Source organism: Pseudorca crassidens, chromosome 20 (genome assembly GCF_039906515.1).
Source record: "Pseudorca crassidens isolate mPseCra1 chromosome 20, mPseCra1.hap1, whole genome shotgun sequence".
Classification (NCBI taxonomy): Eukaryota; Metazoa; Chordata; class Mammalia; order Artiodactyla; family Delphinidae; genus Pseudorca; species Pseudorca crassidens.
Window position 1 is genome coordinate 17,322,105 of NC_090315.1, and position 12,779 is coordinate 17,334,883.

General features: G+C 49.6%; 1 protein-coding gene and 1 long non-coding RNA gene across 9 annotated transcripts in view; one reads left to right on the top strand and one right to left on the bottom strand.

The window, feature by feature from the left end:
* The window catches only part of LOC137215304 (uncharacterized), a 71,381-nt gene that overhangs the window by 7,250 nt on the left and 51,352 nt on the right, over nucleotides 1-12,779 (top strand). Inside the window, exons 2-3 of one of the 7 annotated variants that reach the window (XR_010939235.1) lie at nucleotides 4,865-4,953; nucleotides 10,565-10,669. The exons of 4 other annotated variants lie outside the window; for them this stretch is intronic. This is a non-coding gene — a long non-coding RNA (uncharacterized lncRNA). The remainder of the gene's footprint in view (nucleotides 1-4,864; nucleotides 4,954-10,564; nucleotides 10,670-12,779) is intronic. 2 more of the 7 variants (XR_010939236.1, XR_010939237.1) reach the window with 2 other exon arrangements.
* Nucleotides 5,759-8,839, bottom strand: FFAR2 (free fatty acid receptor 2). 2 transcript variants are annotated; one of them, XM_067720299.1, is made up of 2 exons: nucleotides 8,215-8,718; nucleotides 5,759-7,678 (listed from the first exon to the last, which is right to left on the bottom strand). In XM_067720299.1, the coding sequence occupies exon 2, from the start codon at nucleotides 7,669-7,671 to the stop codon at nucleotides 6,682-6,684; it is 990 nt and encodes a 329-aa protein (XP_067576400.1). In that variant the 5' UTR covers nucleotides 7,672-7,678; nucleotides 8,215-8,718; the 3' UTR covers nucleotides 5,759-6,681. The 2 variants fall into 2 exon arrangements, with proteins under 2 accessions (XP_067576400.1, XP_067576399.1); XM_067720298.1 differs by lacking the exon at nucleotides 8,215-8,718 and adding an exon at nucleotides 8,740-8,839 and having other exon boundaries at nucleotides 5,760-7,678.

Consider the following 12,779-nt stretch of genomic DNA (forward strand, 5'->3'; position numbering starts at 1 on the left):
ATCAGGCAGGGCCTTGCTGGCCATGGGGACACCTTGAGTTTTATTCTGAGAGCCATGCATGAGCAGCAATTGGAGGCCTCTATGCAGAAAACTAGAATTACATTTTAAAAATACTGCCACGTATAAATATCTATAGGGTGTGAGATACCGTTCTAAGTGTTTTGTATGTATACTATTAAACTCACTTAATCCTCATGATAGCATGAAGATGCGTTAGCCCTTTTTTTTTTTTTTTTAGTCAGAAAACTAAAGCACAGAGAAGTTGAGTTGCACAGTGTAAGCCAGGATTCAGTCCCAGTTACTGTGACTGCTGCCTCCTGGAAACCCTTGTGGTTAGTCCAGTGGAGGAGAAGGTCTAGATATGGTGATTCTCAGCCCTCTAAGCTCCCCAACACCTGGGAGCTGTAACAAAATAAAGTGCCCAAATGCACTGGCATTTTTAAAAGCTCCTCAGTGAAGCCAGATCTCAGTGCAGTTGAGAATCTTCAGACTAGAGACTTTTGAAGATTCCCCAGGGTTCCACAACTCTGTCCTCACACCGCCATTTCTGTTGCAGGCGGCACGGGATGGCTCCTGGTTACTGCCGCGGCCTCCCACCCAGGCTGTCTCAGAGCCCAGGCATCCTGCCTCTCGCCAGCCACCACTCGTTCCCAAGAACCTGGCTTCCCGTGCTGGTCTCTGCCCTGGGTACTCAGGTGTCTTGTTCCACCTCTGCTTCCTTTCTTTCCTCGGAGTCTCAGCTGCCAGTCTCCACCTCCCTCCCCAGCGTCCTGTACCAAACTACTGCACACCACATGAATCATGTTTCCTTCCCTCCTTTCTCTTCTGCAGTGAGGTAACCGATTGAGAGAGCGAGCGTGCCCGTCTGTCTAGTTTTGAGAGGGAGTCTGGGGTCCGCACCAGGGGTCAGAAGACCGCATTGGTGAGGGTTGGCCCATGTCACTTGACAGCTCTGAGCCTCAGTTTTCTGTGTTGTTAAGCAGGGAGAAGATAATGTGCTGTGTTTCCTATCGGAAACCTCAAGACGCCCCTATTATCTGATGCTCGCCTATCTTCCAGCCATCACTCAGGCCCAGTCACCCTGGCCTTTCCGGTCCCTGTGCAAATTCATCTCGTTCAAGCCTTGCACTTGCCTTGAACCTTTTGCTCGGAACATTTTCCCCCCCAGTTCTTGGCTTGCGCGATTCCTTCTTGTCAATCTGGCCTCAGCTCAAAGGGCACCTTCCAGTGGCCTTCCCAAGCCACTCATTCATTCCTCAAAGTCATCCCCTGCCGCGACTCTGTCTTACGGTCTTCACAGTCCTTAGCGTCTTCTCAGAGTGTCTGTTTATTGACTCCCTGTCTTCCTCTCCCACTGGAATGTGAGCTGCATGAGAGCAGGGGCCTTGTCCTTGTTCACTGCCACGTCTTTAGCACCTAGGACAGGGCCTGATGCGTCGTAGGCCTCCGTATACCTTTGTGGATGAATGAATGCCCACGTACGATGACGTGATGTCTGACGTGGCACTTTAGAAACTCGAGCCTGCTGTGCGTGAGTGTGGGCTTTTTATTGAAAACATCTGGGTTCGGGAGCAGTATGTTTACTTTCCTAACACTGTTTCCTAGAGGCTGATTGCAGTTAGGCTGACAGACAGCAGGGGACAACGTTTGGGGAGAGGGAGCCTGAGGTTAGGATAGAGCTGAGGCTCGCCCCTCCTTGGGTGAGCTGCTGGTGGACAGCTGGCCCCCGCCTGCCTTGGTTCCCCACCCCTTCACATCCTCTCCCTTATCAGACATTGGAAACTTTGCCAAGTAGGTTACTGGACTACTGCGTCTGAGGGCTTAGAGACCTCTGTCCCAATTTCCTGGTTGAATGCGCAACTTGTAGATGAGAAATGTCCTCGTTTCCGGTGACTAGAGAAAAATAACGAAAAGGAAAAAAACGGGGCAAAAGTATTTAACCACAGCAGGTAGAGAAAGCTGAAAAGAGAGAGAGAGAGAGAGAACTAACAGAAACCTGAAGGTAAGGGGCAGGTGAGTTAAAGGGAGTGGCGTTGCAACCTTGGCCGTGTAGTTACCTTTAGACTGTCTCCGGGCCCACCCATGCCTGCTTTCTCTGACTGCAGCGATCCCCATGTGGTCAGTTGAGAATTTCTGAGGAAGGGACACAACAGCGCCTTTTCCAAAAAGGGGAAGTGAAATAGTCAATGCCAGTTTCCCCTTTCCTGCTGGTCGGGCCCCCAGGTCAGTCTCAGGCAGCTCCCTCTACCCCTGTTTCCCGGTAGCGGCTGTAGGCCGCTGTCTGTGTTATTCATTAACCAGGCACTCATATTTCTGTTTACCCATCTGTCACCCCGCAGGGGATTCAGAGGAGCCCCGCAATCTAAGCAGCCCCCCGGATGCTCCTGGATCAGGCCCAGTCAGCCACATGTAGCTAGTGTTTATCGTGTTGAGAGCCCCGCGCCAGAGCCTCGTGCAATGCGTAGCCAGGGAGCGAGAACGTTTTCTCAAGCAGGATGGGGCCCGTCCGCCACCTGAGCGCGTGTGCTGAGCGGTGCCTCCGGTGACGTGCTGGAGCTGGCTTGCAAGAGCTGATTGTTAGCATCGCTTGCCAGACCCACGTTCAAGTGTCTTCACGTTGGTAGAAACTGGCCCTGGAAGGAGTGTGTGTGCCACAGAAATTGGCAAGTACTGCAAATCAGGGCCTTTGCTACCCTCCAACCCCCGCCCCCTGCACCGTCATCCGAAGAACCAGCATACACTGGGGACCTCTGTTTATCAAAGGCCTTCTCCTCCTTGGTTCCTGGACGGCCAATTCTAATGAAAGAGGAAACAGTCCCACTTTCAGGGAGCTCCCAGCCTGATGACAGCCCTCCGTGTTTGCTAGAATACTTTGCGGTTCTTAACTCTGTTGTATATATTATCTACTTGATCCTGACAGCCATCTCCAGTGGTAAGCACAGATACCAGAGGGATCATCTTAAAACGGAAATCAGATGATTTCACTGTCTTGCTTAAAACCCTTGAATAGCTTCAAAAGCTCTGGCAATAAACTCATACTTCTATCTGGGGCCTAAAACACTTAGCGTCGTCTGGTCCCCCCTGACTTCCTTGACTTCCTCTTTCACTCTCTCCCCATTTCACCATATCCCAGCATCAACTTCACCTGAGACTGTTAGAAATACAAACTCTTGGGCCCTGTCCCAGACCTACTGATTCTGAAACCGTGGGGAGGGAAGACTGTAATCTATGCTTCAGCAACCGCCCCCTGTGGTTCTACTAGATGCCTGAGTTTGCAGACCACTGCTCTGTCCCCACACTGAGATGGGGGCAGCATCTCTCTGCCTCTGAGATGCTAAGGTTTTCTGCCTCCTTAGGGCTTTTGCACCTGTGGTTACTGTTTCTAGAATGCTCTTCGCATGGGCTATGTGGTCAGTTGGGAATTTCTGAGGAAGGGACACAACAGCATCTTTTCCAGAAAGGGGAAGTGAAATAGTCAATGGCAACTCCTTCTCATTGCTCAGGTCTCAGCTGACGACCACTGACTCCGGAGAATCTTCTAAACCGTCTCACTACCTCGTTATACTTTCTCCCACATCCCTATTTTGGTCCATTTGTAAAAACCATTTGCCACATTCTGAAATTCTTCAAAATTCTTGTTGCTTGTTTACTTGCTTATTAACTATTTTTTTTCCACTAGAATGGAAGCCCCAGGAGGGCAGGTACCTTGTCTCTCATATGCTCTGCATCCCCAGCCCCTAGAAAACTATCTGGCTTATAGTAAATATATAATTAGATAAAAATCAGTACATATTTGGTGAACAAATGAATTACTAATTTCCCAGTAAAGAGATGGGCTATGTATCAAATGACTTGATGGAGATCAAATACTTGTTAGTGAGTAGCTAAAACTTCACCCTGAAAGTCTCAGACCAGGTCCAGAGATTTTCTTGCACTTTTTAGCAAGAGCGGCCGTGTCCCTAAAACCCTGGGAATCTCTGAGTTGGAAGGAGTCTGGTAGGTGACTGCTTCAGCCCTTATCAGATGTGTGAGTTTCCTCTATGTTCTAAGATGGGTGTCTTCTACTTCAAAATTCCTGGAGACTGGGGAGTGATTACCTTGGTTAAGTGATTCCCCTGACTGTTGAAGATGTAACTCCCTGCATCTTTTGCCCGTGATCTTGTTCTTTGTGGGGCTGCAGAGGATACATCCTCTATAAAATGAACCTAATCTTGGTCCAGCCACATATTCAGCATTCTCTTACTTGTTTCTCATATGTTGGTGAAAAAAGCAGGCCCTTCAGAGTCTGGAAGACCTGGATTCAAATCTCTTCTCACTACCGACCTTGGAAAGTTCTCTTAATTGTCTCAGGCTCCTTCTGTAGAACAGTGTCTGGCATTTACTGCGTATTATTATTATTATTATGTTTTAAATCTCCAAAGCATTTTGGTTCACTTTTCTGGGCTTGGTTCCTTGGGTTAATTTCCTTTTTAAAAATGTGCTGCTTAGTACTCAGTGTGTTCCTGATTAGATCTCAGTGGAGTGGTTGTGTCATCAACTTGTTTAGACTCAGTTTCTTTTAATGCCACCCAAAATCAAATCAGCTCTTTTTTTTTTTTTTTTTTTTTTGGAAGGTGTAATATATCACATATGCATAGGAAGCCTACAGTCAGCTGAAAATCCCAGATATTTTTCTGACACGTTACTGTCAAACCATCCTATATAGTTGACTATATATTATTTCCGTCATTTTAAATATTCTACTTGCCATGTCTCTTTTAAGTGGGAGAACACCTTTGTTTCACACAGGTTGGTATCTTAGAGCTAAATAACACTGTATAGTTTCTCAGCAGTTTTATCTATGCAGTCTCATTTGACTCCTCAGAATAACCCTGAGAGGCATACGGTATCCTCATCATGATGCTTTGGAAACTGTGGCTTGGAGGTTGCGACTTGCTCAAGGTCATCCCACTGGTAAGCGGAATCAACACTGAAATCAGAGCTCTTATGACACCAGTCTGGTGTTGTGTTGAGGAAGAAACACAGAAAATGAGCTCCCCGTTCAGTGGGAGTAATAAGGAAAGTCTTTCCGAAGAAAGTGAATGTTGAGTAGGGTTTCATAAGAGGGGAGAAAGCAAAGAATCTGAGAATGAGGCAGTACGGGGTTGAGGTGAGGGGGACTTAGATGCAGGAAAAGGTCTCTGAAGGATAATTTCTTGGGCCCCTGAGCTAGGCCAGTGGTTCCTGACCTGAGCTGCCCTTCATAATCACCTGGGAAGCTTTTTAAATCTCACCTGCTGCAGCCCCACCCCCAGAGGTTCCAAGTCAGTAGATCTGAGGTGGCTCTCTGTATTATTTTTATACCTCTACGTGTTATTCTGATGTATAGCCTCTGTTGCAAACCATTAGGTGTTGGAGAGCACAGTCTAGGGGTTCTTCTTGCGGAGAACTCTTAGGCAGGTAGAATTGGGAAGGGAGAGAGGATAAAGAGCAGGCAATGGGATGATAAGATATGAGTTCCTGAGAGGAAAATTTCTGATGAAAGGAAAACTCTGCAGGTTTCTAAGCTGGAGGATAACATGTTTTAAGCCTCTGTGATACACCAAAAACTTTGAGCTGGGACTCGCCTCAATCCTCTTTCTGAGTCCAATCTCTCTATTCATCAAGCTAAACAGGAATCCATCCCTCCACTCTTATTGCACCTTTAACATATTTCTGTGGTTTCAGATGCACCATCCTCCCCCTTCACTGCTGAGTCTAGTTCTCCATCCTATTTTTGCTCTCCTTGTGCTTGCAAAAATGTTACAAAAATTGTGGACGCTCTCTTCAGAGTTTTATAAACTTTATTTTAATTCTTTTTTTTTTTTTTTTTGGTCATGCCACGCAGCATGCAAGATCTTAGTTCCCCAGCCAGGGATGGAACCCACGCCCCCTGCAGTGGAAGCACAGAGTCTTAACCACTGGACTGCCAGGGAAATCCCTAATCTTTATTTTCAATCGGCCAGACCAGGTTTTTTCCTGTGCTCATCAGTGTTGAGCTCTAACTGATGGTTGCCAAGCTGGGTTCTGACCTGCGCCATGGAGGGAGAAGACAAGACCCAGACCTCAGGTGGCTCCCAGTTTATTGGGGGAGACAGGTACACACATGGAGACGACTGGATCATTCTTAAAGAGCAGCAGGTCAGATGGATATTGCCCACACCTAGGTCATTATAGCTCTAAGCCCCAGTCCTCCCTCCTAATCCCCTTGGTTCAGAACCTTCCTGCATCTTCTTTGACCTCATTTAGAATTTCTCTCCCATCTCTTTCCCAGTGGCTTCATTCTAGCACCAACAACTAGACCAGTGTGTAGGTGTTGTTTCAAAGCTGGTGGCAAGGTTGTTTTAGGGCTCTCTGCTTCAGCTACCAGCCACCTCACACGGACAATCGGCATTTGATTTCTCTACATTGCTTCGGAAACTCTGGTCTGTTAGTGCTGCTATGCCCAACTGTTTCTTCTTTCGTCCTGGAGCTGTGCTCCTTTGGGAAGGAAAATTCAGTCAGGAAAGGATACAGAGCTGGTGAGAGAGATTTTTTTTACAGTCCCCGTCGTGGTTTGGGTCTGAGGATTCCTGAATCCGGGCCAGGAACCCGTGTTCTCCCTCTCCCAGCCTGCTCAATTCATACAAAACCCAGAGTGCCTCCGAAGGTCCAGGGACATCCTTAGTCTGTGGTGTAGTCAGAACTCGGCGCTCCCTCTGTTTGACTCACACCCCTGTCCACATTCGCCACTTCTGCTGTCTCTTTGCCTCTGCGTCCCAGCAGGGAGGAGCCCCGATGCCTCAGTGCCTGCAACCCTTTCCCAAAGGCTCTGCGCACGGCTGAAGAAGAGAAATAGAAAAGCAAGGGGTCCAGACTGGCATTGAGGGAACTCAGTACCACGGCTTCTGCCCGCCACGGGGGGCTCACATTCGTGTGGAACCCCACCAGGTGGGATACGTTATATGGCCCAAAGCACACCAGGAAATTAAGGAGGGTCACCACAGCCAGCCCCACGGCTCGGCGCCGCCTCTGGGCCCCCACGTGGGGCTGGGTGAGCATGACCCACACAAAGCGCCAGTAGCAGAAGATGGTGACCGCCATGGGGATGAGGAAGAGGACGAGGAACAGCTCCAGCCGCACGGGAATCACCACCTCCAGCTGCTCTGCCGTGAAGTTCTCGTAGCACATTATGCTACTCCCGTTCGTGAGCCTCTGGCCTGAGTTGAGGTACTGAGTGATGATCACTATGGTGCAATGACCAAAGGACAGGATCCAGGAGATCAGAGCAGCAATCACTCCATACAGAGGCCGGCGGGACAGCTTGTACCGCACGGGGAAAGCCACTCCCAGGTAGCGCTCGATGCTGATGGCCGCCAGGAGCCACACGCTGCAGTAGATGCTACTGTAGAAGCCAAAACCCGTGACAGCACAGACTAGCTCAGGCAGGTACCAGACGAAGTCAGACGCGGCCTCTACCATCCTGAAAGGCAGCAGCAGAAGCAGCAGGAGGTCCGCCAGCGTCAGGCTGAGCAGAAGGATGTGGATGGGCGCGGGGTGCGGCTGGCGGACGCGCCCCACAAAGGCCCGCAGTGCCAGGAGGTTGGCAGGGAGACCAGTGAGGAAGATGATGATGTAGGCTGTGAGGATCAAGGAGCTTTTCAAGCTGGGCATGACTGTTCTGGAAGAGGATGAAAAAGGGCAGGGTCAGGAGGACCACCTCACAGCCTGCAGACCCTGGTCGCGCTCAGTCTGTGGACATCCTCCCAGGCACTCTCCCTTTCCCAGGCCAGGGCTTTCTGCTCCCACCACTGCACACACCACCTGCCCGAACTGCTCAGAGCAATTGTTGACTTTGCCTGGGGCCGGATATTAAGCAGTAGCTATTATGTTTGCCATCGTGTGTCTCTCGGGGAGGCCAACCCTTGGCTTCCCAAGGGAATTCCCCCTCCGGTTTTCCTAGCCTTTCTCCTTCTCTTGTCACAGATACAGGAAGTTAGTGTTAATCAGTTTCCAGCTTTCCTTAAGGCCTTTCCTCAGCCAGAGACCTGCAGAGAGAAAAGGCAAACCTCACTACAGCAAGGAGGGAGCTGGACAATGTCTCTCAGGAGAGCTCGGGCTGTGAAAACCCAGGCCCCGCGACCCGTGCTCCTTCCTCCTCAGGACCCTGCCACACGCCCAGGATGCAGGTGCCCAGCCCCCAATCCATCTCCCTACCTCTTTTCCTTCTCCTTTTTGCAGAACACAAATTCTCCTCCACCTTTCCCTCCCCTGTCCAATTCTGGGACTATACTGAAAAGGACTATACTGAAAAGGGGAAGTAGGGAGGGGGCTCGGGGAGGAAGGGTGAGCCAGCGCTGTCCTCTGGGGCTTTTCCTCCAAAGACTTGAGAGGATATTCAGAAAAGCACATGGGCAGTGACTGGCTCAGGAGCTGGGTGTTTCGACCATAAACAGAGGAACTCTTCTTGATGAGGTAACCGTTTCTGTCTGGTTCGTAGCGCTCACTACCCACACACGGTCTGGGCCCTCCGTCCTCTCTCCCGTCTTAGGGCCTGGCCCGCGATTCCTTGCCCCCCCACCGGCTCCCATTTCTGGATGTGATCCTTGCATTCAGTTTCCGACAGATTGCATCCAGCGCCAGCCCCACCCCTGTCCCCCAGCCCCAACCCGTTTCCCTCCAGTTCCCATCCCCGGCATCGCTTCCCAGGGCGCAGGTACTAAGCCAGCTGCCTTGTCTTGCCTTTGTTTCCGGAGAGAGGGCTTCTTGGGATTAGTCCTGAAGGAAAGTCTGAAAGCTTGTGGAAAAGAGGAACAAAGCTTTAGCCGCTGCGACCGCCCATTTCACACAGGAAAAAATTGTAAGGAACCTGGCCGGTAGAAAGCTTTTATACCAGCGCTAGTCACGTGACCAGAGAGGAGAAGATCAGTAACTGAGCGCTGTCTTCTCTCGAACCCAGTGGAAAGGGTTCCAGCGTCTTTGTTCTCCCCACCGCCCCACACCAAGAGATCCCCACTCTGATTTCCAAACTCAGATTTTCCGTCCTTAGTTTCTGAATTTTTTTTTCAATCCCAAACATTTTTTTCCCCCATTTCCCAAGTCAGATGATCTCATCTTCTTCTCTTTTCTAGGTGATTTCTTCTGTAATTCTACTCAATCTCAGAAAAGAGGTTTTATGCTTCCTTTTATTCTTCAATTTTCCTCCTTCTGTATAGTTTCCTGCCCTCTGCCCCCAACAGATGTCTTTTGCCCTCCCGGTCGAAACAGATTGCTTTCTCCTAGCCTATGTCTTGTTGGGGTGGAAATAGCGTGGGATTCAGAGTCATGCAGATGTGGGCTCAAATACAAATCCCTCCCTTGTGACCTTGAGGCAGATCAATTTTCTGAACTTTAGTTTCTTTCTCAGTCAAGTGAGGATGGGGATACTTACATCCCAAGACTTCTGTGAGGAGTCCCTGAGATAGCGTGTAGAAAGCATACAAGCCAGTGCTTCACACGTAACGGATGCAAAAGTAGAAGTGGTCCCTCCACCCAAGCCTGCTGGACAGCTTCATAGAGAGCGAGCCACCTGGTAGAAGGGGCTTAGGGCACAGGAATGCCGTCTAGCTTCGGAAAGCGGCAGGGATTCGGGAGAGCTGGGCCCAACCTCCTAGCCACCCTTGTTCTTTTCTCGCTATTTCTCCCTCTCTGACTTTTGAAACACACATCTGAGGAAACAAAGATACATTCTAGTGCAGGGAGATAAGTAATAACAAGCAAATAGGAACAGAGGAGTGATTGCACAGTGACAGACATTATGAAGGAAATGAAGCAGAGTGATGACAGGGAGAGTGGCGGTGGTGTGCCGGGGGTCAGAGAGGTACTGCTGAGCTGAACTGACATCTGAGAGGTTGAGCTGAATTTGGTGAAGGGACTGTGTCAGGTCCCGGAAGAAGGGTGGTCTGGGTGGAGGAAACAACGAGTGCCAGGCAGGAAGCACCTTTGCACGTGGGGGGAACAGAAATGCCAGTGTGATTGGAGCGTGGTGGGCCAGGGTGAGACCACGCAGGGCCTTCCTGATGACAGAAAGGAGCTGGGGTTCCATTCATAAGCTGCGTGAAGTCACTTACGGGCCGTAAGAGGAGAGGGACGGCTTGAGAGTTGAGAAGCTCACGCCAGCTCTGTGTGAAGAATGGTCTTCAGGGGAATGAAGTTGGAAGCAGAGCGATCAAATAGACGTTCACTGCAGTCATCTAGGGACGGTTGATGACGGCCTGGATTCAGGAGAATGTAGCAGTGGAAATAGAGAGGATCCGTTGCGATTTGGGGTACATAACTTTAAATAAATAACAGTAAATGAAGGACTTCAGAATGCCAGAGAGAATGGAACTCTCCTGGGGAATTAGAGGGAAGATGATTCTAGACCAGTACATCCAAATGGACTTTATAGATTTTGTTGCTCCCTTAAGCCAGTGCAGTTCAGCCTACTTGCATGTGCGTGTTAGGCTTTTTGAGCCCCTGGAGTGGCCTTATGATTGTATGAAGGTGACAGTTTATGCCCTTCCCCACTTGCATTCTCTTGTTTTAGCCACCACTTGTCCAGGCTTTCTCTGTCATCCCAATAGTGGTGTCCTCCACCTCCGCAGCCATCTCCAGTGCAGGTGCAGTACTGAAGAAGAGAAATAAGGAGCAGGTCAGTACTAGCATCTTAGGAGTACCCTTCAGACCCTGTCTCTGTTGACCTCTGTAGTGGGCATCATGGGTTTTTGCAATGCACTGCTGGTAACCATACCCCAACCTTCCTCTGCAGAGACCCCTCCCTCCTTCACTCTCTGTCCACCTGCTTACCGTTATCAGACCGGACTCTTGGCCAATAATATTATACCAGCTGTGGTGGTGGAATAATGGTCCCTCCAAGAGATAACCACATCCTAATCCCCGGAACCTGTGAATGTTACATTACATGGCAAAGAATTTTAAAAAAAGGATTTTACAGGTGTGATTAAGAGAATTATGATAGGGCTTCCCTGGTGGCACAGTGGTTGAGAGTCCGCCTGCCGATGCAGGGGACACGGGTTCATGCCCCGGTCCGGGAAGATCCCACATGCCGCGGAGCGGCTGGGCCCGTGAACCATGGCCGCTGAGCCTGCACATCCGGAGCCTTGTGCTCCGCAACGGGAGAGGCCACAACAGTGAGAGGCCCTCGTACCACAAAAAACAAACAAACAAACAAACAAAAAAGAGTATTACGATAGAGAGATTATCCTAGATTACCTGGGTGGGCCTTAAACATCACAAATGTTCTTATAAGAAGGAGGCACAAGGAGATTTCAGACAGAAGAGGAGAAGGCAGTGTGATCACAGAGGTAGAGATTGGAGCAATGTGGCCATAAGCCAAGGAATGTCAGCAGCCCCCAGGAGCTGGAGGGGGCAGAGAATGTGTTTTCCTCAGCCCAGTGATACTCATTTTGGACTTTTAGCCTCCAGAACTGTGAGAGAATGCACTTCTGTTAAGCCACCCAGTTTGTGACAATCTGTTACAGCAAACATAGGAAACCAGCCAACATTTATTGCCCATTCAAATGATACTATGTGCCAGGCACTGCACTAAGAGTTTTGCAAAGACGAACTCATTTAATCTTTCAACGCTTCTGTGAGGTGGGCATACTCATCCCCATTTTACAGATGAGAAAACTGAGATATAAAGAGGTTAAGTAATTTGCCTGAAGTCACACAGCTGGTAAATAGAAGAGCTGAATTCTAAACTTGGGACCCAGGCAGTCTGGCCCTGGGGTCCACAGTGGTCACCACTGCGCTGTACTCCGCACTGTACTGGGAGGGTCCAGGTTAGAACCAATTTCCCTGGCATCCCCCAGGGGTCCTGTAAATCCCACACAGGAGGACACAAGGGCACAGGCAAGGGTGTAAGGTCATGTCATCTGCGTCCCACAAGGAATGTCTGCACGGTCTCCAGCCTTCCTGCCGGTGGCCCTCGCTCTTTCCCTGAAACCATGAAGGAATGACCTTCATCCCTAGTTTCCTAGGATCCACAGGCATCTCTCAGCCTTTCAGATGTTCTCATTCCTGCTGTAACCTCAGATCCCAGATGCTGTGATCTTACATTTGTCCCTCCCTGTCTCTAAATATTTTGGATACACAGGGAAGAGAGGGGAGACACCGTTTACTGTTGCTCTCTACTAAGTTTGCTGTGTCATTTAGCATTTATGAGCAAGAATATTTAAAAGGTCCTGGATATAAATTGTGAAATAGAAATAAGAACTTGGGAGAAGGCTGTCCCTTTATTCCTGGCATCTTGAAGAGGTTGTTTGACCTTTTCTTTCCTGCCTGATCCTTCTTCTCCACTGCTGTCCCTGCAGAGCTGACCTTCAGAGCAAGAATTGGATTAAAAAGTCCCCCACTTCCCGTCCCCTTGGCTACCCACAGCTTCCAGCCCAGACCACTGGGTAGCTTTCATGGGCTCACGCTACCCTTGGAAAAGAGCAGAAGGCCTCCGGCTGTCACCTAGGATTGCCTTTCAGTGTTGACCCTGAGTCAAAAAGGAGAGGCGGGAGAGTCTTTGGAAGTAGAAGTGGGACAGATTCTCTTAGTAAAGCTGGAAGTGCTTGCAGTCAGGTGCTGGCTGATCCTGCAAAAGCTGAGCCAACTCAGGGAAAACCGAATGCTCTGTGTTCCTCTTCTCAGCCCGACCTTCCTTCTGCTTTCCTCCCTTAACCTGCTTCTGTCACATATGCAAGTCATCTTCCGCTAGTAGTTGTGGCATCACTGGAGTTTACCAGGGTAAC

Coding starts and splice junctions, on each gene's coding strand:
- FFAR2 (XM_067720299.1), bottom strand. CDS start 7,671: ATGCCCAGCTTGAAAAGCTCCTTGATCCTCACAGCCTACATCATCATC.